General features: G+C 53.8%; 1 protein-coding gene across 2 annotated transcripts in view; it reads right to left on the bottom strand.

Annotated features, from left to right (window-relative positions):
• The window catches only part of POC1A (POC1 centriolar protein A), a 73,033-nt gene extending 46,883 nt beyond the window's left edge, over window positions 1–26,150 (bottom strand). Inside the window, exons 1-7 of one of the 2 annotated variants that reach the window (XM_046659264.1) lie at window positions 25,913–26,150; window positions 23,336–23,420; window positions 21,850–22,021; window positions 21,253–21,432; window positions 19,733–19,840; window positions 18,435–18,550; window positions 10,525–10,658 (exon numbers count right to left, since the gene is read on the bottom strand). In XM_046659264.1, coding sequence (XP_046515220.1) covers window positions 10,525–10,658; window positions 18,435–18,550; window positions 19,733–19,840; window positions 21,253–21,432; window positions 21,850–22,021; window positions 23,336–23,420; window positions 25,913–25,930 — 813 coding nt within the window. In that variant the 5' untranslated portion in view covers window positions 25,931–26,150. The remainder of the gene's footprint in view (window positions 1–10,524; window positions 10,659–18,434; window positions 18,551–19,732; window positions 19,841–21,252; window positions 21,433–21,849; window positions 22,022–23,335; window positions 23,421–25,912) is intronic. The other variant, XM_046659171.1, reaches the window with a different exon arrangement.
• Between the last annotated feature and the right edge of the window lie 1,300 nt (window positions 26,151–27,450).

Here is a 27,450-nt window from a genome sequence, read left to right as displayed (position 1 = left end):
AGTCAGGGAGCCCAGGCGACACAAGAGGCCAGAACCAGGGCAAGAAGGAGGCTGGGGAGGGGGTTATGGAAGGTGCCTGGGCAGAGAAGCAACAGGATGTGTCTCTCTAATGTGCATGTCACTTTCTTTATGTTTGGACCTTAGGAGGAGATGTGCCCACTCTGGCTTCCCAGGTGCTGAAGGTCTGCACGACTGTCCAAAGGGTGATGCCAGGCCTGTGCCAGCCGGCACACTGAGGGCCAGTGAGCATGTCCAGGCCTGGGGCAGGGGGGGCATGATCTCCTAGTAGAGGGAGGGCTCTTCCCCCACATGCCTGAAATCCACTGCAGAAAGATGCACAGAGCAAGAATCTGTTCAGCACAACATCACAAACCATCTCTTCTTCTGAGCCAAACCTTTAGTGTGGCAGTATTTGACACTTCCCAAGCAAAATCAGATAAAAGAGGCTCTCTACTATATGACAATAGTGTGGCCACTGTCACAAAGGCCACCTCAGTTCCTCCAGACCAACACAAGGAGCAGCAAAAACCCCAACTGCCCATACGAGGTATCTCCGGGGCTGATCTAAGCGGCAGAACCACGGACAAGAAGAACACTGGGAAGCACCTTCCACTAGATGCCAGAAAAGACCAGACAAGTTGTGGGCTGGAAAAGGGACCCGTGGTCGTGGAGCAAGGCCAGCTTCTTCCCGCCCAGAAGAGATAGGCAGGTTGAGAGCTGCCCCCTGGGCCTAAGCACCCTGGAGGGAGGGAACATGTCTGTCCATGCTTCTGGAATCTATCCACAGTTCCTCCTCTCTGAGGTGCCCATACTAGGGGTGATGAAGAAGAAAGTAAGTACAAGGCCAGCTAACGCTGAGCACTCAGGCTGGCTGGGAGCACTTCGCCTGCACTGACCCACTTAGTCCTCACAGAGTAGTTTGTACATTTACCTTTCCTAAGGGTAACATGTCCAAGGGGGAGAACACAGCCTGAGAGACCAGAGACAAAGCCTCCAGTCTGTGCCCCTCAATGCCTTCTCTCGCAGGTGGGGCCCCAAGAGGATGGGAATCACAGGGAGTCCTGCACAGCCATCCAACAGGACAAAGGAGATCCATTCTTACTGACGGGGAACAATGCCCAATTACATCAGTGAGTATGAAATCCCAGGTGCAAGGCACTATGGGCTGCGTGCGCAGTGCCTGAGTGTAGGACCAGGGCAGGTGGGGTGTCACTCAGATCTCTTCCAGGCAGATAGTCACCAAGGGTTAACAAGGTTTATAGGACTTATGATGGCGGGGGTGGGGGTGGGGTGCAATTTCAGGTACTTTTACTTGATTCTTGGAAATTTTTATAATTTCCCATATTTTGAATTTTTTAACAATGAGTATATGGCATTGCTACATTACTATATAAACAAAACAAAACTATGTTCATTTTGAGGAAAAACAAAGAGGGAAGAGAGAAAAGGGAAGAAAACCAGTACATGGTGTGTCAAAAAAGCCGGGCTCTTTGCCTGCCCAGATCTGGCTCGTTGAGGAATGGCAGGTTTCCAAGAAGTCACAGCAACTAAGGAACCAAACAAATATTTGTGGGTCAGTCTCCTTTCCTGTTGTCACTCAACCACCAGATGCTAAGCTGGGGACAAGATGCTGGAGGCCAAGCAGCCCATGGCTCAGCAGGGGGATCAGAGCCAGACAGTAGGTACTGGGAGCCCTCCTGACAAAAATTGCAAGAGCTTTCCCCAGAGTCCAAGTCCCAGCAAACTCCAGGGATGGCGGGAACAACAAGTACGGTGGGAGGGGAATCTCAAGGGGGTGAGGCCCACAGTCCTCCTAACAGTGCCCGTGTACCAACAGCACTGCTTGGCTCCCGCACCAGGTACCTCAGTCTTCTTGGAAAGGGTGGCCTGCCACAAAGGCTCCTGCCCTTCTATCCAGGGTCCATGCAAGCAGCCCAGGGCACTCAGAGCACAGCCCAAGAATGGCTGGCCCGGGCTCCACTACGGGCCAAAGCCACCATGGACTGGAACCCAGATGGGCTCTCCACTGCTGCCAATCATCGTCCCTAATCCCTCGGTCAGCCTTTGGGGCCCCAGACAACCCAGCCCCACTTCCACCCTCAGGAGTGCTCCAGCCCCACTAGACTGCTCACACTCCTCAAACACTGAGAATGAGAAGGTCTTCTCCTCCTCCATGTTCTTTCTGTAGCCTCCTGCACTGAGCTCTTCATCCAGTTATTTACAATCTTTCTTGGTTTTAAAGAAATTCATTTAAGGCTACAAATTTGCCTCTGATTACCACCTTAGATAGATCCGAAAAGTTTCCAATATGTAATATTTTCACCGTCATTCACTTGGAAACAGCTAGTTTCCACTGTGATTCTCTTCAGCCCAGCAGTTATTAAGGAGTACATTCTAAAGTTTCCCCACCCTGAGGCCTTGCAGGGAGTCTCTATCGCTGACAGTGATCAGCTGTGATGCATGTTCTTTGAGACTGTTCTGCCTTCGCTCTGGGTTACTCCTTTTACTTAATTAGTCACTCAATCCATTTGTTCACTGGCTCAGGGCAGGGATGTTGCCAAATTGTTTCTTCCCACAGGCAATGCCTAGGGCCTCTGCAGTGACTCCCGAGTGTGACTCTGAGCAATAGCTCTTGTCTGGGCCTTCAGTGGTGTGGAGTCCGACCTGCCCTTGGTCAATGGAGATGCCCACCCACCTGAGGCCCTTGTTCAATCTGCCTCCAGGCCAGATCCACTGGCAGGGATGTCCCATGGGCTCAACCAGGTCCTTCCTCCCTCTCTGGATCTGCTCAGAATCTTTTGTGAGATGATCCTGCCTGATCATCAAGAGCACTGGACACAGCCTAGCCTCCCACCCGACTCTCCCTCCTGACCCAGCCACACTTGGCCCTTGAGCTGGGCCGGACCTACACCCAGTCATTTCACCACACGCCGCCTCTCCCCTGCCAACTTCTAGACCCAAGGGACCCATAGTCCCTGGTTTCTTTACTTTCAAAGCGCAAAGCATCAATGAAGAAAGTGAAAAAAAAAAAAAAAAAGGCACAACAAAGGAGCCCATGGTGTTTAGATCCCACAGCTCCTGGTGACTCACTCTGCAGCCCCCTGCAGCCTGTCCAACCTCCCTACTCTCCTCACTGCCTCCCCACCTGACTCACTGAGGAGCCTGAACACCTAAACTTTGACCCCTGTGCCCACGACAGCTATGCTGGCAAAGTCCAGCCAGGTACCCCCAACCACCACCACCTCACAAGGGTTTTGAAATGTTTTTTGTGATGGCCAGTGGACAAAAAGGATTGTCACACCATATGCCCCAAGACAGAAGTAAAAGAAGAGTTGCCATCAAACAGAGACACAGAGGCCACAGAGGCCCGAGAGACCTCTGGTGTGGGTGGCGGTCTTGGACCACCAGCTCATGTAGGGTGACTGCAACCTAGCCTTCCGTGCTGCTTCCTCCACAAACCCCAGCAAGAAGACACCCGCCCTCGCCCACCAGCATCTGCCATAGGCTGGCTCTTGTGTTCGAGTGGTGGTCCCATGGACAAGGAGCAGCATCTGGGGAGGAACTGCTGCTCATGAACACCATACTCTCTCTTGACCTCGGCCGAGGACACCCGCTCCCAGTCTTCAACCCTGGGCTGCTGGCAGGAGACAGAGGGCCAGGCTGACTTCTTGGTTACTTAGGGTGGAATAAATAAGCTGGCCTCCCTCTTGATGTCCCCTCACTTCTCCCAGAAGGTGCCCAACCATCCAAGCCAGGTATGAGCCTCCCAACCATGGAAGTAATTCTCCAAAATGAAATGACTACACAAGAGTTGCAGAGTGCTGGAAGACAGAGAGGAGAGGTACATTCGGAGAGCTTCCTTCCACCTGGAGCAGCACGAGGGGCAGCTTGTGCCCCAGGCCACTCTGTCACACTGCTGCCTCTTCTCAAGAGTGAGTCCCCCTTGTTGCCACTTCCCAGCCTAGGCTCTGGAATGGTACAAGCTCCCAGTAACATTGGGGGATCCTATACTCTGAGTCCGTGATTTCACAACAACCAAGCCTCTGAGCAAAGCCCCTCACCCAGCCCTGTTTCAGGGCTCTGGGCCCTTGGCCATGGCTGCTTACTGGCACCACGGGCTGGTTGGGGCATATGAAACCATGAGCCCATCAGTCCCCATGCAATTCAGTCACTCCACAGCGACACGAACACCAACTGCACAGCCACAAACACCAGATTTAACTCCCCACCCACGTCCCGCCCACCATCTTCTCCCAAATAGCTCTGGGGACTTAAACCAAATGAGCATGGCTCAAGATTATGTTTCAGAAAATACAGAAAAATAAATCTGTATTTCTAGCACATTGCCCCCACAGTTGCCACACAGAGCTACGAGGGCCTCACTCGGGGTACAAGGCTTCAAGTAATAGCTGTAGTTGGTGGGAAAGCCCTTCCCTCTCCTGCCAGTTTTCCCTGCCACAAAGGGACGGGCAAGAGGGGACGAGGAGGCTCCTGTGCAGCCCTGACACTGCTAAGTCTCTACTGGATCCAGCAAGAAGCAGGGACTCCCCTTCCTCCTGCTTAACTGTCGTGGCCATGGCAGATCCCACAGCAAGACTTTCCAGAACCTCAGAGGGCACTGGCATCCCCGCCAGCCTAGTGCCATCAGATACCCGGCCTGTCCTCTGGGAGTCAGGCCTGGAAAACATGACTCAATGGATGGGACTAATAAAGGGCACGGCAAAGAGACATGCAGACCAAGGCGCCGGCAGGGCAAACCCACGCAGGGCAGCTGGTGGAGACAAGTGCATTTAGGTCAGGGGAGCCACCACAGCCCACCCGTCAGGGGATGGCTTTCAGGAGTTTTGTGACAAAAGAGAAGCCAAAGCAAGGGGATGTTCTGGAGGAGATGAGAACCACCCTAAACAAAATGACAAGCCAGATAAACCCTGGAGAGACTCCGTGGGTGAGTGAGAGGAGGGGAAACAGCAATATCCACCCCAGAGGGGGAGGGACTGACAGCTAAGGCCCTGTGCCCATCAATGGGGGCCAAGTCATCAGACACCCCCACCACTGACTCATTTTCCTAACAAACACTGCCTGCCCACCCATGGTGCCAGGACCATGCCCATAACAGAAACTTAAATGGCCTTTTAAAGAGCTCTCACCTACTATAGCATGGGATCACTTTCTGAGAGCGGAAGTGGAATGAACTGACATCTGTGAGGACCTACTCTGTCTGGTGCTGGGCAATGCAGACACATCCTCTCCTATTACGAGGCAGACAGGGGAGTCATTGCAGATGAGAAAAGGCTCAGCAAAGTCAAGGTCTTGCCCAATGTCACAGAGTAAGAGGCAAGGCTGGAATGGTCTGACCCCAATGCCCAAGCCATTTCCTCCCACCAGCAGCCTCTCAAAGCTCAGGCTTTTTCAGCTGAACAAGGTGGAAGAGTGCCCATCGTTTTGCCAAACTAGAAACAGGTGGGTACAAGCTGTTTGTTCCTAGAAATATTAGGGGTGCTTCCTTAGAAAGCTGGGCATCAACACCCACCAGACAAGGCTGTGTGAACCCTTCCCAACCAAATGCATCCTGGCACTTGACCTCACTCAAAGAAGCTGGCAAAGGTGACTGGTGCAGGTTCTTTACCAGCACAAGCCCTGAGAGAGAAACTGTCCATGTCCCCAGGGTTGAAAAGGTGGAGGAAGGAAGGCAATGTGCCATATCCAGGTTGGCAGCACCTCGCTTCTCTGTCTACTTGCCACCCAGGGTGGGCAAATTCAGCTGGAGGTAGGGGGGTAAAGAGGGTACCCTACCTCTCAGCCCCAACAGACCCCAGCCTGTCCCAACCCCCACATCCTGGCAAAGGTGTCAGTGTCTGCTCGGGTTGCATTTGGAAACCTGCCGCCACTGCTGCCTTATCATCACTGAGGCTCTGTGCAGCTGGAGCAGCAGGGCTGTTTAAGGGCTAGAGTCCATGCAAGTTGGAGCCAGGAAAGGGCCTGCCTCGCTCTCTGGCCCGCCAGCCAAGTCACTCAATGACACTCACCCCGTGGAAGCCTCTGAAGAGCCACACGGGCCCCAGCTGCAGCTGATGAGCTGTTCCTGCAGTACAGCATGGGCAGCGTCGAGCTCCCATGGGGCAGGAGCCTCTCTCAGTCCCCAGCCACACTCCCTGAATGACCCCTTGTAGCTCAGAGTTCCAAAGCTAGGACTTTAGGAGAGAAGCCAAATCCTTCAGGCTCACCATAAACTTGTAACTGACATCTACCCCAGTCCCACAAAATGAGCCGGCCTCACATGGGCTAATGGGAAGTGTGCCAATTATGCACCAGAGAACCACCAAATGGCCAGCATGGTCAGACTCCTGGGCTGATGAGCTGCCCTCAATGCCATCACGTGGGTCCCACCCAGGAGACCCAGGCTGCAGTGGGTGACCCTGATCTTAGCTCGGCAGTCAGCAAGTACCTCCATCCTGGTACCCCTGTGACATTACGAGTCCACAGAGGCCCGAGAGACCTCTGGTGTGGGTGGCGGTCTTGGACCACCAGCTCATGTAGGGTGACTGCAACCTAGCCTTCCGTGCTGCTTCCTCCACAAACCCCAGCAAGAAGACACCCGCCCTCGCCCACCAGCATCTGCCATAGGCTGGCTCTTGTGTTCGAGTGGCATATCAGGAGACTTCTGGCCTCAAGCTAGACAAGAGAGCACCAGCCCAATGGCACTGCCTCACCTGACCCTCCCTCCCTATTTCCCCAGAGGGGCTCACTCAGGCCCTGCCCTCACACAGGACATGGGGACACTTCGCTGGCACACACACAGCCCCCACTCCTGGTCAAGGTTTGTCTCACCCCAGCATCAGCTCCCTGTGGCTGGCTTCTCTCAGCTGGCCTCTGACCCCCAGCCTGCACTGTCCCTTCTCACAGGTGTGAAACTGGAAGCACAAGGGAGTTCCTGCTCTATTTGGCAGAAAAACTCAATAGCCCTCCCTCTCACGGCTCTCTCAGGGCTATGCCTGGGGACTGTCACAGGAGGTCCTCCAAATCCAAACCAAAGTTTCATGGGGTTCCATCCTGGTGAAATGGGGTCATATGCAGCAAGGCCAGGACACAAGCAGCCACAAGGCTTGCGGGCCTCCTACACAGACCAGTGACCTAAAAACAAGCGTGCAATCACAACTCAACTTCTAAAGGGCGTAGATGAGTGTGGTGGAGACTGCGGAGACGTGGATACTTGTCCCAGCTCTGCCATCCTAAGCTGCCTGAGGTCCCTACAAGTCCAGACCACTCTCTGGGCCTCAGTTTCCCCACCTGGACTCAAAAGTGCTTTCATATCTGCCATCCTCACCTGTGGGACAGAATCCCTGGGCATATGGGACCCACTCAGAAGCCCTAGGGCCTTCAGGAAGTGGCTGGTGGCAGCTGCGCTTTACAAGGCACTCAGCCACCTCCCAGGACAGAATGTGGAAGCTCAAGTCACCCAGGAGCCCAGGTGCACATCTTCCTGGAAGGACGGGACAGGGAATGGACTTAACGAGTGGGAAGCCTAAGAGGACTGCTTCAGCCCACTCCTCAGCAGCCTTGTGATGCAGCCCCCCTACCAGGCCCTCTCCCTGGGAATCAGTGCAGGTAATACATGTCCCAAAGGCGTCAACCAGGGTGTCAAAGAACTTCCTGGAGCTGAGCCACTCTGACCTGATAGCATCTCACAAACCCTCACAAGTCAGGAACGTCCTCGAAGCACACTGGCTCCCAGGTGACAACACAGGCCCAGCCTCCATGGATTTCTCCCCTTGGGGCTGAGCAAAGCAGCCCCCACTCCTGGCCACAGATCTCCACATATACTAGGTATACAGTCTAGCTGGTGGGCTGTTTTTAAACAACTGCCCAAATTAAGGCTGCTCAGCCACATTATCCTCCCTTAGGAAAGTACCATTAGCTGACTTTGAATTGCCCCAAACCCAGGGGCAGAGCCAGGCCCAACAAGGAGCCACAGCAAACCCTGGCAGACCATGGGGCCTGGAGGGCAAGGAGGGCTTTGCTTAGGGCAAACAGGCTCTCCTTGGGCAGCCCTGCCCCACACGTACTACGTACTTTGCACTTGCACGCCCACATCAGCCCTGAGACCAGACTCTTCAATCATCCACGTCATTAGGAAGCAGCCCAAAAGTCTTCTCAAGGAAGCGGGTCTGGTCTGCCCATGTGGCCAGCTGCAGAACCTGGCAGCAAGCTGCCATCACCATCGGGGGAGCACAGTGGTCTCACCACGGATATTGAGGAAGAGATGGTGGGCAGGAGAGAATCAGCTCTCTAGGAAGAGGAGGGGCTAAAGCAAGTGCAGGGATGGAGCAGAGTCAGGGCAATCCTGGCTAGCTCCTTCCACCCCGATTCGGTCTGCAGAACCCTGAGCAAGCCAGGCCCCGGGGCTCCCAGCCCGTGGCAGCCCACCATGGGGCTGGTGTCATGGGAAGAGCTAATGGCACACCAATCCTAAGTTTCTGTATTTGATATGGACTTTGAGAGGTTGGGAACAGAAACAAATTTGAGCCTCACACTCCGATTCCCACTTTCATCTGAGCTGCACCCTGGGGAGAAACCAACCTACCTTCACCCAACCCTCCTTCACCCAACCCTCCAAGTACCACATAAGACTCAGTCTGCCTCTCCTAGTTTCCTAACTCATCTCATGCCATCTCAGCTCTGTGGACCTCCCCAGGGAGGCCCCTGCTTCCCAGGCCATGACATCCATTTTGTACCCCTGATGCCCAGCTCAATGAGCTGGGGAGCAGATGACAAACAAACAAACAGATGGCAAAATGAACAGAGCTCACTTCTCCTTCTTCTCCTTTCCTCTGGACACTGTAAGCTTGGTGCCCTGAAGAAGAAATGATTCCATGGAGCCAATTCCCATTCTCTATACCCTCAAACTGCCAGCTGTCCCTCAGCCTGGTTCCCAAACATGTCTAGGTTCAACAGCAGACAAGCAAACATGCAGTTCCACTTGGCCTGTTTCACTTCTCCAGGAGAACAACATCAACAGGGATCCTTTCTGTGCTTGAAGCTGCACCCACACATGGGGATGGCATTTCAGATACCACATTCAAGGATTCTCAGCCTAAGAAGTGAATTGGGTGTTTAAAGAACCCTCAGAAAAAAAGAAAAAGCCCTGGGTGATCACTCAGTATACATCTGTTTGCATGGTGTTTCTATGTACTGCCTTTTCTTTCTTTTTATGGGAAGCAGGAGAGGCAGTGGCATTCACATGGTTTTTAAATGCTCTCCTGGTTGTAAGATCCAAAACTGGTTACACATTAATCTAAATAATTGACTTGCCAAAGAGCTAACAAAGGTGGCTCCCCAACAAGCTTACAACAGGAGCAGCTGTCACCCCAGCCCAGTGCCGTACATTACATCTAGATGTGCCGGCTCTGGGCAACAGGCCTGCTGTCCTCACATGAGATGTGTCTCTGACAGAGAGGACAAGGGGTCACCACGAGCTGAGGGCAGCAAGTGGCCTGCAGGTCCCAAGAAAGCAGAAGAAAGGGCCCATGCCCTCAAGCCATGGCTAACGGCCCCACGTGCCCCGACTCAGATGACAGTGGGATCCAGAGAGCTCTGGGCTAGACACCTCCCACCTGGCTTCTGATCTAAGATATATGAGCACCCCAAGGCCTCCTTCAGCCCTGAGGGCCCTTCCCTACTCTACATCCTGCCTGCATCCTGCTCACAGGTGGAGAAGGGGATGAACTGTAAAGCTCTGGTCTCTGCCGCCCCTGCCCGACTTGGGTGTGGCAACTATGTCCCAAGAGGAGACATTCTGATGACCACTCTGCTCAGCAGGAAACAGCTCAACCATGACTTCCTGGTGGGAGGTGAGAGGCCCACACCCAGCCAGCTGCTAGAGAATGCCCAAGTAGCCCACCTCACCACAGCCCCCAGACAGGGGCCCGTGCCTGGCCACTGCCCACCCAGGGAGTCCAGAGCACCAGATGCGTTGGTGAAAGCCACTCAGAGAGAAGGCCTCTGCTCACTTGATTCAATTCCAGGAATTCCCAAACAAACACGCAGCAAGATTTCTCTCCTTTGCACCTGCCTCTGTGAGACACCTGTTGTTTCTGTCTCCAAAGGGCTTTAAAGTCTGCAGAACCCAAGGAGACCCCAGTAGCAACTCAGGGCATGGGTTCTTGGGCTCTACTCAACTGCTGGACCAAGGAACGCCTGAGGTCATCAGGGGACAGATTCCATTCAGCCACTTAGAGGAAGCCTGCTAACCGCGTTTAGATGCCTACCCACCCACCCCTCACTCAATTTAACTCCTCTACTCCCTTCTCAGCTGTAGTGCCAGGCCCAGCACTTCTGCCAGAGGTCACAGGTCTTGTGGGTGGCAAACCTGTTTTTGCATCTCACTCCATTGCCTAGGCTATGAGGGCACCACAGAAACCACTCCCCCGTGGGCTCCAAGGGAAGGGCCACCTCAGATGAACCCAGCCTTGCACAGGCCTCAAGGCCGTGCCTCCCACCCACTCCATGCCAGGCCGATGCCCTCACCTGATGCCCGTGGAGCGTGTAGAGCAGCCGGCCCTCCATGAGGTCCAGGATCTTCAGAGTCGAGTCGCTGGAGGCTGTGACCAGGTAGTTTCCCGACGGGTGGAAGGAGAGGGCATTCACTGCCGCGCTGTGCACTGAGGGAAGGATATCAGTCAGGCGCTGGCTGGGAGGCCCAGGGAGCACAGCTGAAGCCTGAAGATGAGCAATTGGGGCCAACCGAGGCTTGGCACAGGGCTGCCTGGGGTGGCTATCACTCAGAGGGGCTAAGAGGAACCCCTCAAGGATTTCCCAGGAGAGCAGCATGATCAATGGACAGGAGACTCATCCAGAGCTGAGGGCTAGTGGCAGGAGACAGAGGGCAGGCAGGAGCCATATGGCAAGGTGAGAGGGATCAAGCAATTCCTCCACCTCTCCCACCACACTGAGCAGTCAAGCTGGAGCAGAGCAGAGGGCTCAAATGTAATGCTCAATCTGTCTTACATACTGCTACGTTAGGAAAACCAAGTGGAAAATCAAACCCTTGAAATGCCAATACGATGCCCCAACTCTACAGGAGAAGGGGTGTGTGAGGGCAGGCGAGCAGACAGCTAAGACACACTCTCAGGAGCCAGTTGGGCCTGGGTTCCGATCCCAGCCTCCCTACTAGCCCACCTGGTGACCTTGAGCAAGCACCCTGACACACTGAGCCTGTTTATCCTGCTGCATCACAGCACCCACGTGTTAGGGGCACTTGTGGGGATGCTACCAGGTTAAGCCTATGAGGCCTCTGTACAGAGTGAGCCCTCAGATGTCCCTCTCTGCTGCCCCTCGTGGCCCATGCAACTCCAGGTCCTGCCATTTTACACACTCAACAGCTCAACCCCATGCATGACTCTTTTCCCCACTGCCCCAGCCCAAGCCCCACCATCCATCTTGGTGTCTGTCACTCCTCAAGATCCAGCCACCTGTTGGCTCCCCAGCAGTGGGAACTTTCCACCCTTGTTCCCTGTGGGCCCAGGAGTCTCTTGCCCACCTCCTCCCCTGGCCTTGAAGCTCACTGTTCAGAGTCACCTCCTCAGGAAAGCCTCCCCAGACCTGCCCATCAGGGCCACCCCCTTGATTTGTCCTCCTGAAGCGCCATGAGTCTCTGGTCAGTGCACTCTTCACAGCAGGGGCTTTATATTTTGGTGCAGCTATTTGATTCATGGCTGGGTCTCCCATGAGACCATGTGCTCCATCAGGCAAGGGCCGTGCTAGGTCCTTGGCTCCCTACTCAGAGCCTGACACTGAGCGGGACTCAGAAAGTAGCTGGTAAGTAAGTGGGTGAGTTGGACCCAGGCAGGCCACATGGGGATGGCAATGTGTGGACCAGCTACATCACAGCTTCTTAGAGTAGCTGCCAAGGAGGATCTTGGTGCCTTCGTACTCATCATACAGGCCTGGTGAGGGAAACCAGTGGGGCTAAGACAACCATGATCCTCCCAAGTCAGAATTCCCACAGACCTAAAGGCAAATTCTAAAAACAACCCCTCAGCCCAGCCCTGTGAAGCTGCAGGAACCGTTCCTGGACCAGTAAACACATTCACTACAAAATGGTCCTCAGTAGAGCCTATGGGGGTGCACGAAGCCCCTAGGACACCAGCCCAGCTGATGTGTTGACGTGGCTGGGGAGTGTGGATACATGTTCCCAAGCACACTTAGGGGAGACAGCCAGGGCTTTATGTAACACGATGCTTATGTCTGAACACTGTCTAAGCACCAAGAACCCCAAGAGATGGCCTGGAGAGAGGCTCACGAGGTCTGCACAGCCAGCTCCTAGAGGCACAGTACGGAGCCCCTACAGCCCGACACTCCCCACACTCGAGGCCATGGGGGAGGGGGACCAGCTCTCTCAGTGTTTACCAAAATTGGGGGCACAGAGAGCAGAGGAATAAAGCCATAGCCAACTCCAGCAGGAATTGAACAGGTGCCAGCCACAAGGAGTAGTAGAAAGAACATTAGTAATGCACAGAGTGTGACCATCACTACCCGCATGTGCAGACCCAGAGCAGGGCTGTGGACAGAAGCTCCAGATAGAAAGCAGAGGTTATCTCTGGGGAGGACAGGAATAGGGGGGTTCTAATTTACTCTGTGTACTTACAGAAATTTTTAGCCATCAGAATACGGTCACTATGATTACACAACTGAGTGAAATAAAAAGTGAATCCTTCCCTCCCCCCAGAAGAGTATGTCATGTTCAGGGAGGCAGGAGATCAGGTCTAGCTCGGCACAGTCCTGCAGGCACTTCAGGTTGTGTCTGTAGGTTGAGAGCCAGTGCCCTGCGCTCCGGAGGGGCCGGCTATGCTCATCTGCATACTGGTTCATGCTGGCAGATAAGTGGGGTCAGAGGGGGGCAGAAGCACTGTGAGAGTGCCCCAGGGGAGTCCTGCCCACCCTTGACCCCACAGGCCCACAGGACAGCCCTGGGAGGCAGCCCTCCTGCATCTACCTCAGCACTCCCCAGTCTCCCCTTGGGCCTCTTGATATGCTGCTCCTGGCACATCTGCCTCCCTGAGCTCTGGAGAAGGGCGCATCATTCTTGTTCCTGCAGCCCTTGGCAGCCTGCTCTGGGATAACCACCACCCCCACCCCACCTGAGATGAAGCTCACAAGACGAGCAGCTGGAGCAGGGAGGGTGAGCTCAGGGCTTCCCCAGCACCGTGAGAGTGGCAAGTCAGGGTGTGGATACCACACCAGCGCTTCCCACATGGTCAAGCCCACCCACGGGAGAGAATCTCCCCTAGAAGAAAGGCACCAGAAGCCCTGCTCCACTATAAATGGCAGGAATATCAAAGGGCTCCTGGCTGGGGTGGAAACATCTAGAACCATTTACTAGAAGAGGGCTCAGCCTGGCATTCCAGGATTTGGGGGATGTATCAGACACCTACTCACCCTTCCCCACTCACTCTCCTGCCTTGCTCACCAGTCCCGCCAGCCTGTGGCAGCCTCTCTGGCTCTCTAGAGGTGGCGGAGCCATACCAGGGGGGCCTCATCATAAGAATCACCCCTGCATGACAGTCTCCCACAGAGGTTCAGCTGCCCCACAAGGTGGGGAGCCTCCAGTCACAAAGCCCTGAGCAGTGATGTCCACAAGTAATCCACTTTTCATCTGGCCCAAAGCTGCAGGCCCTCTTCTTGGCTCCATGGCAGACATCAGTGATAATTGATGGCAGAGTGCCATTTGGGCACAACTGTGAGTTCCTAGCTATTATCCCCCCAACCCCACCTCTAACCCAAAGAAGGGACTCCAACTCAGGATCACAGATAAACCAATGTCAAGATTCTACAGGTCACCAAAAGCCCAGGGAGGGTGGGACTGAGGCTGCTGCAGACCCTGCCCCCAACCATCAGGAACTGGCCGCAGCTTGTGGGCAGCAGGTGGCCTAAGGAGAGACCTGGGTACCGACAATCCACTCTGCCCCACAGCTCTGCATGTTGAGGCCCTCAGCAAACCTGGCTCACTGCGGAGCCCAGAGAAAGCCAAGGTGCCCAAGTAGGAGATACCTTTCTGGAGCAGGCCATGCCAGGGCCAAGCCCCACCCCCAACACCCCACCACAAAGAGCTTGGCTCACTTCACTGAGGGTGGCTTCTCATGATGCACAACCAGCATTACCAGAGACGTGGTAGCTTTGGGTCTACAAAGGACTATGGATTTGCACAATGAAGGTGCTCTAATACCAGCAGCAAAGCACACTCTAAACACTCCTGTTTGCGAAGGTCACATAAATGCCCACTTAAGGATGGCAGGAAAGAGCCAGTGAGTTGGCCAGATCAGGTGGGACAGTGCACTGTCTCCTACTCAACCCTTTCAGTTTCAAAATGCCAAGCAAAGGATGCAGACCTGCCCTTCTGGCTGCACAGCTGTTTTAAAACCCTCCATGAACACAGCTGGGGTAAGGCAGAGGTCCAGGGGTGTGCTAAGGACCAGGGACAGAGAACCTGGGACTCTGAGCTCTAACTGGAGTTTCTGGAGAGGGCCAAGCCAAGCCCTCTCAGGTGCCTCAGGCAAGTAAAGGGCTAGAATCAACACAGTATGAGGAACCCAGTGTGGAATGGTGGACAGAACACCAGACTCGGAGGCCCTGAGCTGGAGACTCAGATTCACAGCTTCGCAGCTGCCTGACCGTGGGCAAGCCTCAAGCTCCCCAGCCCTGAAATAGGGAGTAGCCTGCCCTGCTGACCACCCAGGCCTGTCACTAGATAAAGGACCTGCACGTGCCTATAAACCGCAAAGCGTATTATGGGTTCCAGGACGGGGGCTGCTGCTCAGATGTCTGAACAGCCTTCTGTGGGCTCACAGCATATGGAGCCTGACCCGCCTCCGTGGGGACTGGCACTCCCAGGGCTCCAGCAGCCCCACCAACTCTGTGCTGAATTGGGAAATCAGAACTGCTCCTGCAGTGATAGGCCAGAGCCAAGAAACTCCTTGCCTGAGACAAATGGCACCAGCTGCCTGCTGTAGCCCAAAGTGACTCCAGCAACCCACCACAGGACAGGAAGTGCCCTCCATGGAGCAGAGCCCTGGGGCGGCTGGCTACAGGCAGGCTGGGTTCACTGGCCACACGCTGCAGTATCATAAACCAAATTCTCTCAAAAGAGCCCAACAGCCACATGCGTCCAAAGCCCACTCAGGAGTGGCTGGTGCTCATCTAGAGTCACCGGGGAGACAATGGACATCACTGTGTCCTTAAAAACTTTCCCCTGATTTCCTAGGGATGAAGGACAGAAAACAGCTCAGGAGTCTGCTGCCAGAGGGCTCGGGGTCCTTCCTAGAGATTCAGCTTCCAAACAGATCCCCCTGCACCTCTGGGGGTGAGGAAGCAGCTGCCACTAAGGGGCCACAGCGAGCCTCTCAGGTGGAAGGTTCAGCCACAGAGCTCGCTAGGGGACCCGCTAGACCCGAGTAGACATGGCCAGGTCCCTCTAGCAGCAAAGAGAGTGAGGGGTGTGTCCTCCCCAACCAATGATCAACCCGGTTCTCTCTGAGCTCCAGAGGGTCGGCCTAGAGGTGATGAGATAAGTTTGCTGCCCTGTGAATACCCACCGTGTGCCATGCACTGGGCAGGGAGCTCAGAGGGAACCCAGGTGTTTATGGGGTACTCCAAGCTCCCCGAAACCTCTGATCTATATTAAGGGTGGCTTAGGAATAAGACACTGCAGGCTCATTGAGTGGCTCTGTCACAACAGGAAAAGACAGCAGCAAAAACAGACTGAAATCTCTCTGTGGAGCCTGCCAGCCTCATGCACCCCAGGTCCCCTCAGGACTCAGCCCCGATGCCATCTGAGTCCACCCATCACCTCCCCAACCCTGCCAGTCATTGACCTGCCACCCCCACACACTGCCAAACCTGCTCCCTCAAGAACCCCAGGGACCTCTTCCCAGCACCCTGCACTCTCCCTGACTGCTCTGCATTACTCCACCTCCTGACCACCCTCCTCACAAGACCCCAGTTTCCTTCATTCCCTGGCTCTGCCGTCTTCAGCCCTCCCATGCTCCCACCCCTCACTCTGGCTGCTTTATGGATCTTTTTTTTTTATGGCCCCTCAGTCACAGGGACCCAGGATGTGGCCTCAGCCATTCTCATGTCCCAGATCCCTGGGCCCAGCTGGCCCCTCCACCCTTCTGCATTAGCTTCTGTCTCTCAGTCTCCAAAACCTATCCCCCGGGCCTGACCTCTGCCCCACTCTAATGCCCAGCCCTCACTCAGACATTGGGCACAGACAGCCCACCTACCAGTTACGCAGGCACACAAGCTTCCTACCCAAGTGGGCTCTCAGCACTGCTGTCCTCTCAGATGCCCCTCATCCCATCACTCTTCGAGTGACAGCACTTCTAGCCAGGCTGCATCTATGAGATCCTGAACCAGAGCATGACATTCAAGGCCCTCCCCAATGGGTACCTGCTACTGCACACCACAACCACCAAGCCCAGGATCCCTATTCCTCAGAGGTGGGCCTGGACTCTCCCAGGGTCACCCAGAGATCCTCTCCTCCAGTGTCAAGACTTACGTGGTACAAACCACGTCACCAGCACTGTATTACACCACTCACGTGGATTCTCCCATCAGATCCTCATAAACTTCCTAAGGAGGGCACTGTTACCATTCCCTTCACAGACAGGAAATAGCCTTTACTCCTAACCACTGCACTGACTCGTCACCTTCCCTTCCCATCTCTCCCTGTCCAAGACCTCCCTCCTGACCCCACCCTCCCACAGGCCCCCAGTCAAGTGGGCTGATGTGCCCAATCTCCAACTCAGTCCTGGCCCAGAGCAGAAGAAAGGCCTCTAAGTCTGAAGGAAGGGAGGGAAAGGCGTGGTCTCCAATAGAGGGCAGACCCCACTGCTGTTCTGTTCTGGAAGTCTCTGTCTGAAACAGACAGCATCAATGACAAAACCCCAGGGCTCCCTGTTGAGGAAAGAACCAGCTTTGTGGCTGCTCCCTGCCACCTGGTGGTGGTGTAGGGTACTGCAGGTCTTGACTACCTGAGCTGGCCAGACCCAGAGACCAGATTCCTGACTCCAGGACAGAGACTCAGCCTCATCAGCACCATTGTCATTGTCAATAATACTGTACCTGGCTCCTGTTTTGTGCCAGGCACTCTCTAAGTTCTTGACATGGATCAACTCCTTACCCTCCCAACACCACTGTGAAACAGGCCATATCATTGTCCCGTGGGGCCCAGAGGAGTAAAGTGACCTGCCCAATGTCACACAGCTATGAATGCCGAAGCTGGCTGCAGAGCCCACCCTCCATCATGTGCTTTTCAAGACCAGGATCCCTCTTCTTGGAAGGTCAGTCACCCCGGTTAGCCCAAGAAAGTGTTGTCCTCAAAAGTCTAAGAATCGGCTAGGCAAGGCTTATGGGAGGTATAAGGGGGAGAGCTCCGAACCCCAAGCCCCACGCCTTTGTCCAGATATGTCCTTCCCATTTTCAGGTGTGACTTTTGGAAGTGAGCCCACAGACTTTAAACTTAGTCCCAAGTCAATGACCACTGTTCTTCAAACAACTCCAGCTCTGTCCCTCCCCGGTCTCAGCCCTGAGCCCACAGCCCTGCCCGCCTGTTTTGCCTCCTGCACAACTCCCAGTTCCTCTCGTGGCCCCTCACCAGCTCCCTTCCTGGGCTCCATCCCCACAACTGTGGTGACTCACAGCTCTGCCCAGTCACACCTGCTCTCAGGCCAGCTCCATACCCCAAAACCTTCAGCTATCTCCTCCTAACCCGAGTCTGCCCCACCTTCACCTCCCACCTGGAGCCTGAAACCAGCCCATGTCAACTGCCCACTGTCCTGCCTTTCAAAGACTACAATTAAATCAGGGGACACAGCCCTGGGGCTGGCCCTTAAGCCTGGCCCCTAGCTAAATTGACCCTCACGGCTTATGGCTCCTCATCGGAGGAGGCCATCATGGAAAGACTAGGATTCCCCAGGGCTCATGCAGCCAAGGTCCCACCAACACTGACCTCTTTTGACAGAAACGCCCCCTTCACCACAAGGCCAAGGATTGTCACCTTGGCCCTGAAGGGCAGAGCTTCCATTATAGGGGGAGGCGAGTGGCATGAGAAGCCACTGAGAAGTGCCCCTTGAGAGAAGCCCTGGCCAGAGTCCCATCAAGGGCTCCCCATTTAGACCTGCAGTGTGCATGAGACTCTGCCATCCCACAAGTGGGCACCAAAATGCTTGGTAGTTGTCACGTAGCACCGTACTCCATCTCCTGGCTAAGGTTCCAAGCCAGGACAGCCATGCCACAGACTACCTGCCCCTGGAGATTTCAACAGAGCCGAGACTCCTTCCCACCGGCCAGTGCTATCATCAGGCCCAATTAAGCACCGCAGCAACGAGCCAGATGCCTGGCAACACACAGTCCCACCGTTGCTGCTCATGGACACTCACACTGATAATGCTGCAAGAGTCGGTGAGTCCGCACATCCCACACCTTCACCGTGTTGTCCATGCTGGCGGCGGCAATGCATGTGCCACTGGGGTGGAAGTCCACATAAGTGACAAAGCTGGAAAGACAGGGGCCACCACGTGCTATAGGAGGTCTGCCCTGACTCAGAACAGACCCAAAACCATCCAGCACTTTCCCATCCCTGTAAATCTGTTCATGCTGTTCCCTCAGACCAGAATACCTCCCTTCTGACCCGTTTCTTTACCAGGTGGCTGAGGGAGAGCAAGAAGGAGAGAGTGGGAACAGTGGCTAGCAGTGACATGAAGTGGACTTACCAGGGAGCAAGTCCCAGCATCAACTTCTAAATACAAGTGGAGAAAGTGGTCTTCAGACCAAAGGTCAGCAGCAGCTGGGGGTTCTCAGAGTTAGAGCTTGTGCCCTCACCAGAGCTGGAGGCAGGGAAGGCCCTGCTAGCTGAGGTCCACACACGAAGAGCCAGCAGGGCCCCAGAGCCACTGGCTCACCTATCTCCAGGAGACAGGCCAAGGGCCCTCAATAAACCCATACGTGACAGCCAGGCTGGTATCATGGCCAGCTCTCAAGAGGAGCCCTTACCTGGGGCTCCCTGCTGATGGGGAAGGGCCAGGGTTCATTTAGGAACCCAGAACAGGTGAGTCCCTGCACAAATGCAGGCTCCTCCCTCTCTCGATGATGTGGCACAATACAACGGCCGCCACCCACTACAAGAACCTGACGAGCCTTTCATTTATAAAGCCACCACCACAGATAACATACTAACATGCTTTTTTTTTTTCCTTTAAAGCTTCAGTGCAAGGTTGTGTATCCTAGTTGTTAGTTTTTAGTCCTTTATGTGAGCCATCACCACTGTATGACAACTAACAGACAGGTGGTGTGGTTCCACAACCAGGAAATGAACCTGGGCCACAGAGGTGAGACCACTGAATCTTAATCACTAGACCCCCAGGGCTGGTTCCATGCTAACATGCTTTTGGGGGGTCTGGGTTCAACTGTTTTCAGACAGACATGTCAATTCTGAGAACTAGAAAGTGAAGGGAAAAGAGAGGCCCCAAGAATTACACGCCTTGAGATTAGGTGCTCCCATTATTTGTGGGGATGGGGATGAGGCTGAACATTCCACTCAAACAAGAAAAGACATGAAGGCAGGGAGCACCAGAGACGAGGCTGCTGGCGCCCACAGAAGGCTACTGGGGCCTTCTCATGCTCAGGTCTGTGCTTTTCTTGAGCACCTGTAGGTGGAGGACAGGCTCTGGGGACTCACCTGCCATGCTCACAGTATGAGTGGACACACTCCCGGCTGGTCTTGTCCCACAGCTTGACAGTCTTGTCATCACTGGCAGACACGATGAGCCGCCCATCGGGGGAGAACCTGAACCAGGCAGGGCACGAGTCACACCATCGTCATGGGTACTGCACACGGTCCTCCACAGCCACCCTTCCTGCTTTTCCCTCTACCCGACCCCAGGAACCAGCCGGGGCTATATGCCATGCTCTGACCCTGAGTGATCCTGGGCCAGGGCTTCCCCTCTGTGAGATGGGTAAGAATAGTGCCCACCTCGTGGTCAGCAGGCAGTAGCGCCATGCACAGGAGGCCCCTGGCACTGCACATGGTGTATGGCAATGTGAGTGCTGACTGCTGGTGCTGTTAGCATTAAGGCAGCCCAAAGCCCACCATCAACATCATTATCCTGTTCCCAGGTCCCCTGAGTCTACATGTGACTCTGAGAATGGGTCAGCAAAACATCGCCTGCCAACAAAAAGATGTGGAGGTCCTGGGGACCCACCATCAAAGGCCCACTGTGAGCTCAACACTTGTCTGCTGGCCTGGTCCCTCCTGTTCTCAGGAGTCTGATGGTGAGGCCTCTCAGCGCAATCAAGGGCTTCCAAGGACAAAGGAATGAATGCTCTGGGGAACAAGTAACTTGAATGGGGTCCCCAGCAGAACATGGTAACAGTCCCCAACCTCTGACTCCGTGGTTTCCAAGTGTCCCCAGACACCCTCAAACCTCTTCCTCTGGAGCATTGAGATTTGACACAAGAAATTTATGTTGAAAGGAACAGAATAAGCTGGAAGTAGGCACATCTGTGTCTGCAATTCTTGGACCCTGAAAGGTGCTCTGGGTCTCTTGGCTCCCATCCCCACAGCATTCCCCCCTACACCAAAGAGAGGGCCAGTCTCCAGACCGACCCCCCTCAGAAGCTCAGGCCCCCATAAGGCAGCTCTGGAGAAAAATCAACCTCTAAGAAGCAGAACACCCCAGAGGAAAGTAGGCGAGCCTTAGCACCAGAGACTCGGGTTCAAATCCCAGCTCTGCCACTTTACCTGCCATGTGCCCTGGGGCAAGATACTGCACTGTTCTGAACCTCAGCTTCCTCATCTATAAAATGGGAGTGATATCACCTAGCTTGCAGGACTACTACGAGGAATACAAGAAAATGTATAGTGGTAGGACTGACATCACCTTACTGTTAGTGTTGCTATTGCTAATAAGTTGCCCCTGCTGACTTGCCTTGGGCTGCGACAGCACAGACATCAGGGAGTCATCGTGGCTGGCAATGAACTAACTGACTTGTCTCACGTCAGCTCAGTGAAGGTTCTCAACAACTTATAAGATAGAAACTATCACTGTTCCTATTTCCCAGACAAGGAAGCTGAGGCTCAGGAAGACTCAAGAGTGGCAAAGTAACTTGCCCAAGGTCAAGATGCTGGCACCTGGCAGCCCCTCTATGCCTCTCAACCTCCAGGTCCCTCCAAGGATCTCCAGGCAGGATGATACTCACTTGGCACAGCGGACCCAGTTGATGTGCTGGCTCAGGGAGAAGAGGAATTTCTGGCGATGAGTCGACCACACCTTGACTGTTTTGTCATCAGAGGCTGTCACGAGGGACTGGCCATCGCTACAGAAGTGGACACTCCTCACTGTGGCCGTATGTGCACGAAACACAGTTGACTCACCTTTGCTGTGGGGACAGGCATCCAGAGTCAGGACACTCATAACAGTGACACAAGGGCACACTGCAGCTCTCCCCATCCCTCAGAGGCCCCTCTCAAAGTCAATCCAGGCCTGAGTGCCTCAGTCCCCAATAAGAAAGGCCAGAGCCTCCCCTCGAGAGCAGAGCACTGCCTCCTCTCTCCCTACCTACGTGCAAGCACCAGCAGGTGGAATCCCTTCCAGGATGGCCGGGGTCAGCCCAGAATCCCTCTCCCCACCTCAAGGGAAGGCCCCAACTGAAGCCCCAGCTTCTGATGGCACCTCCTTGGAAGAGGGGTAGATGTCCCACTGTGACCAGTCCAGAGCCAGGATGGGGGTCTGGGTGGGGACAACTCTGGCATCAGGGTCCCAGACTCACACAAGCCCCTCAAAGTCTATAACTCACACATTGGGTACCCAGATGCGGACAGTCTTGTCACGGGAGCCGGAGGCAAGCAGGTGTCCCGAAGGGGAGAAGTTCACACAGGTGACAGCATCCTTGTGGCCCACAAAGCGGTAGGCACGTGACTGGGGCTTCATGTGCCAGACCATGAGGCATGAGTCCATGGAGCCACTGGCTGAGGAGAGAGGAGATGCTACGACCCTCAGCTCTAGTGGGCCTTGAACCTCCACCAGGACATTGGGGAACGGCAGGCAAATGCAGCCTGACAGCCTAGCTCCACTGGCCCCCTGGGGAGAGGCCATACTTCCGGTGGCTGTAGACCAGGAGTTTGGAGAGCTACAGCTTGTCAGCTCTCCAAGCAGCAGGTCTGCACAGGAACCAGACCAAGAGATGCCCTTCACATACCAGCCCTGGGCTGCAACCCAAGGGGCCTCTGGGAAAACTTGTCACCCATGGGGTCCTATATCTCTCCGTAGGAGGACACTAAAGAGCACGTCCTCCCGAAACTGCGGAGCCAGCCCAACCCAATGGGCCTTTTACCACTGAGAGGGCTCAACTCAATCAGAAGCCTATAAGAGGTCCCAAAACTGGACCAAAAATGACTTCAGTTTCTTTCTTTTTTTTTTTTAAGATTGGCTCCTGAGCTAACATCTGTTGCCAATCTTCTTTTTTTTTTCTTCTCCTCCCCAAAACCCCCCAGTACATAGTTGTATATTCTAGTTGTAGGTGCTTCTGGTTGTGCTATGTGGGACACCGCCTTAGCATGGCCTGATGAGCAGTGCCATGTATGTGCCCAGGATCTGAATGAGGGAAACCCTGGGCCACCAAAGCAGAGAGCACAAACTTAACCACTCCGCCATGCAGCAGACCCCCAGTTTCCTCTTAATCTACAGTGGGCACAAGGCCAGCAGCCTCTGGCAAGGGACCTTGACCACAGGATGAAAGGGGAGTCTCATCCATAGAAACAAGGAAACCATAGCCATGACAGCTGTGTACAAACCCCTAAGTGGCCAAGAAGCAGGGGTTCTCAGCTGCAGCACAAGGGCAGAGGGCAGAGGGGAGTACCCAGCTCTGCTCCACATCCTTCTCACTGCTAGGCGTCTTCAACAAGAAGCTGTGCCCACATTACTGTGGACAACAGAACTGATGAAGACCCAAGGAAAAAGAGCCATTGTTTAGGGCCCATTCCTCAGGCTAGACTCAAGAGGTGGCTGAGGAGCAGTGGGAAAAGCCCAGAACCCGGTCCCACCCTCAAAGGCTATGTGACCTTGGCAAGGCCCTCAACCTCTCTGAGTCTCACACTCTGCATGTAGAATGGAGCTCATGAAGCCCAGTGCACAGAGAACTGGCCAGCTGAAGCAAGATGCAGGTCTAGACAGAGCATCTGGGTCCTCACTGTGCCCTGCTCCCCCCACACCACACCTCCCATGGGGAAACCTGACCTACTCAGCTCATAACTTAGTGCCTAGGACAGGACACCTCCTCTTACCCAGCTGCTTCGTGTTGAAACTGAAGTCCACACAGGTAACTGCATCTCGGTGGCCCTTAAAATGCCTCTCCAATGAGGGGTCCTCCTGGGGGAGAGCCAAGGTCAAATGTGTGAAGCCTGGATGAGGCAGGGGCTTCCCCGGGGCCAAGACTCTTCCTATAACAGCCAGGAGGGTTTAAAAATGCTCAAGGCATGATCTTGCATATAGAAAATCCTAAGGAATTGACTCAAAAATTATTAGAATAGATGAGTTCAGTAAGGTTGCAGAATACAAAATCAATATACAAAAATTGACTGTATTTCTGTATACCAGCAATGAACAATCTGAAAAAAGACAAATCCGTTTATGATACATAAAAAATAAACACTTAGGAAGAGTTTAATAAAAGAAGTGCAAGACTTACACAGTAAAAACCACAGAACATCACTGAAAGAAATTTTAAAAGACCTAGATAAATGGAAAGACATCCATGTTCATAGTTTGGAAAACAGTACTTTGTTAAGATGCAATATTCCCCAAATTAATCTACAGATTCAACATAGTCCCTATCAAAATCTCAGGGGCCTTTTTTTTTTTTTTACAGAAATTGGCAAGTTAATCCCAAAATTCATATGAAAATGTGAGAGAGCTAGAATAAACCAAACTATCTTTTTAAAAAAATGAAAAAAACAGCCACTGTAGAAAATAGTTCAGCAGTTCCTCACAAAGTTAAACACAGAGTTATCAAATGACCCAGCAATTTTAGGTAAATACCCAAGAGAATTGAAAGGATGTTCACACAAAAACTTGCACACAAGTGTTCATAGCAGCATTATTCATATTAGCCAAAAAGTGGACAAGCTGAAATGTCCATTAACAGATAAATGAAAGGTGGTATATCTATACAATGGAATATTATTCAGCAATAGAAGGGAATGGAGCACTGACACATGCTACAACATAGATGAACCTTGAAAACATTATGCTCAGTGAAAGCCAGACACAAAAGGCCATGTTTTGTCTGATTCCATTTATATGAAATGTCCAGAATAGGCAAAGCTATAGAAACAGAAAATAGATTACTGGTTGCCGGGGGCTGGGGGGAGATGAGGAAATGGGGAGGAAGGGGAGTGACCACTCAATGGGTATGGGTTTCTCTTTGAGAGTGACAAAAATGTTCTGGAATTAGTGATGATGATTGCACAACACTGCCAATGTACTCAAAACCACTGAATTTTGCACTTTAAAATGGTGAATTTTAGAATATGTGAATAATATCCCAATAGTTATTTTCTTTAAGGACTCAAGGAGAGAAAATGGGGGCTTTTCAGCACCCCTAATCTCAGGAATCAGATCCTGTACCCTCAATCCCACTGCAGACTGGCCAGTGAACTCAAAAGTCAGCCTGGACAGGCCCCTGGGTGGCATCACCACCATCCCCACTCCACCCAACATCAGAGAAGCGGCAGTTCAGGACACTGCTTAGGAAGACATGGAGATAATATTCCAGAGACTCTCTCCACCCAAAAGCAGCTAGTGTCTTAGCACTTGAAGGGTTATATCTTAGCCCATGCAAACATCTCTCCCTACCCCAAACATCAGAAACCTCAAAGAAGCACTTTGGGTGCACCAGAGAGCCCAGCAAAGCCTACTCTTGGGAAAAAAGATGTGCTTGGAGCAGGGCAAGGCCACTGCCACCCCACAGAGCTGTAACAAGAACAAAGGCCCCCATGGCCCTGTGCCCAGCTCCGCTCCCAACACATCTGCCTAAGGCCCCCTTTCAACAAGAGAAAAAGTGGCAGCTGAGGGAGGGCCCCAACAGAGCAGAAACTACTTGAGCCTCTTGGACAAACAAGGGAAGTTAGTCCCATCTCTAGGTTCAGTGGACAGAAGCAAGTTCAGGTCCATCTCTGACCAGAGGGCCCTGAAATCTCCCAACATCCTCTCCCCCAATCCCACAGGATCTGTCCTTCCTGGTCTCCCCCAAAGGTGGCTTACGAGGGGGACTGGGAACCTTTTGGGAAGGGCATTAGATCAGGGGTCAAAAGGTCTCGATCCTAGTCTGGGCCCTCTGCTCAAACCCCTAGACGGCTAAGCGGGCCGTTAACCTAGCCAGAAGGCCAGGCAGGTTCGAAACAACTTCTCCAAAAGAGGGGCTTTGGAGTGCTTCTCTCGCCGGTCGGAGCAGGGTGTACCTTCAACAAGGTGTACCTTCAACAAGCCCCCATTCAGCCACCCACTGTTCAGGATGGCCAGACTGAGGCCAGAGAAGCCCGGCGCTGGCCACACCTGCAAGTCACATCTCCAGTTGGGCCGTACTAGTGTCTTCCCCGCTAGGATGCAAATCCTGGGGGCAGGGACTGGTTTGTTCTTCCCCGTTTGTTCGTCCCCGTAACCCGCACAGGGCCTGGCATACAGGAGGCGCTCACTAGCTCCCCGTTCCAGCGACACCTGCACAGACGGTAAACTGAGGCCGCAGAGGACCGGCTCGGAACCCGGCGCCCCACCCGCCCCCTCGCAGCCATCGCCCCGGCCAGGCGCCCATTGTCCCCGAGGGGAAACTAAGGCCCGGACGACCACCGCCAGCAGGAACTTACCGGGCAAGGCGCGGCCATGGCGGCGCCGCAGGCGCCGGAGGAACCCGAGGAGGGAGCGGCTGCCGTTGCGGCCCGTTCAGTTTCCGCGCCCCCAACCGCCGCCAATAGCAACGCGGGTCGCGTCGCCGCGCCCCGCCCACTGCCATTAAAGGAGACGCGGCGCCTCTGCTTTTTGCCCCCAGACCAGAAGCAGAGCTGTAGGGCCGGCTCCACGGTCTCCGCGCCCACCTCCGCCAGGCTCGGCAGCCTGCGGACGGCGCCACCAAAGGCCTTTGTCCACTGTCACTCATTCCCATTGAGAAATGAAAAAGCCCAGGATGAGGGGGGTCGCCCCACCGGCCCGTAGCCTGGGTAAGGAGATGGCGAGCACAGCCTTCTGGGAAATGCAGTTCCAAGACGGCCGCCACCTTGTGTTAGGAGGAAGGTGAAACTACATTTCCCAAGATGCCCTGAGGGCGAGGCCGGGATTAACCACCCAAAGGGAAGGCGTGAAGGATCCCGGAAATGGAGGACTCATGTGTCATTTGATATGTTTCCTCTTAAAGCGCCCGCGAGGCCAGGTTTTCGCTCAGTACCCTCTTAAGAGCCCATTATTCGCTCCTTGGGAATTCTTTAAATGATTCGCTCCTCCGAACGCGCTTAAAACGAGCGTCGATTTAAAAGAACACTCACTCAGTGATCATCCGCGTCACTCAGAATCACCTGCGGAGTGGAGAAACGTAGGTTCCATTCTCAGTTCTTGCCCTGCTTCCCTGTGTGACCTTAGGGGAAAAATACCTGTGCTCTGTGGGCGTCAGTTTCCCTATTTGTAATATGAGGGAGTGTGATGAAGCCTGAGAAGCCGTTACAAATTACATGTTTAAAAGAGAAGGAAACAATCCAGGGGCCTGGCCACCAGAGGCCGTCACCTTTTGCTGTCAGAAGGCCCAGGCTGTGCCTAGACCCTTCTACGCTGCCTCACTCCTGGCGTCTTCCCAACCTGGAACTGACCCGCACCGGATGTTTTGCAAGATTCAGGAACCTTCCAGCACCTCCCCTATGCGGGCCAGTTTGGCCAGAATCCAACACTGATTAGGCTCTGGCCAGGTTCTGACGTTTCTCACTATGTCCTGAGACTTAAGATGGTGTATACTGGGACCTGCAAACCAGAGCCCAGTTCAGTAAACTCAGAAACTGGCACATGTGGGTACCTGGCATGTGGAGTGGGTCTCTCCTTTGGACTTGGAAAGTCAGGGGCCAGACACGAGAAGCAGAGATACACTTAATCCCATCTTCACTGTGATTTCGCCTAGAATTTGTTCCTTCACATTAGAAATGTTCAGGTTCATTTAGCTTAGACACTGAAATTCTCCTTAAAACGACTAGTATCACTCACACACACCCCAAAATTGATCAACACTGTTCAAAGGATGGTTTTCAAGCCTTCCCACCAACATTTGCATCTTAATGAGCTGTTCTCTTGCCTGCTGGCTGAACACTTAAGGTGAAAAAGTTAAGAAAAAAAATTAAATACAGAAAAATCTATCTGTTAAACTTAG

The sequence above is a fragment of the Equus quagga genome, chromosome 1 (genome assembly GCF_021613505.1).
Source record: "Equus quagga isolate Etosha38 chromosome 1, UCLA_HA_Equagga_1.0, whole genome shotgun sequence".
NCBI lineage: Eukaryota > Metazoa > Chordata > Mammalia > Perissodactyla > Equidae > Equus > Equus quagga.
Note: the sequence above shows the minus strand (reverse complement) of the source record. Positions and strands in the feature narration are given on the sequence as shown.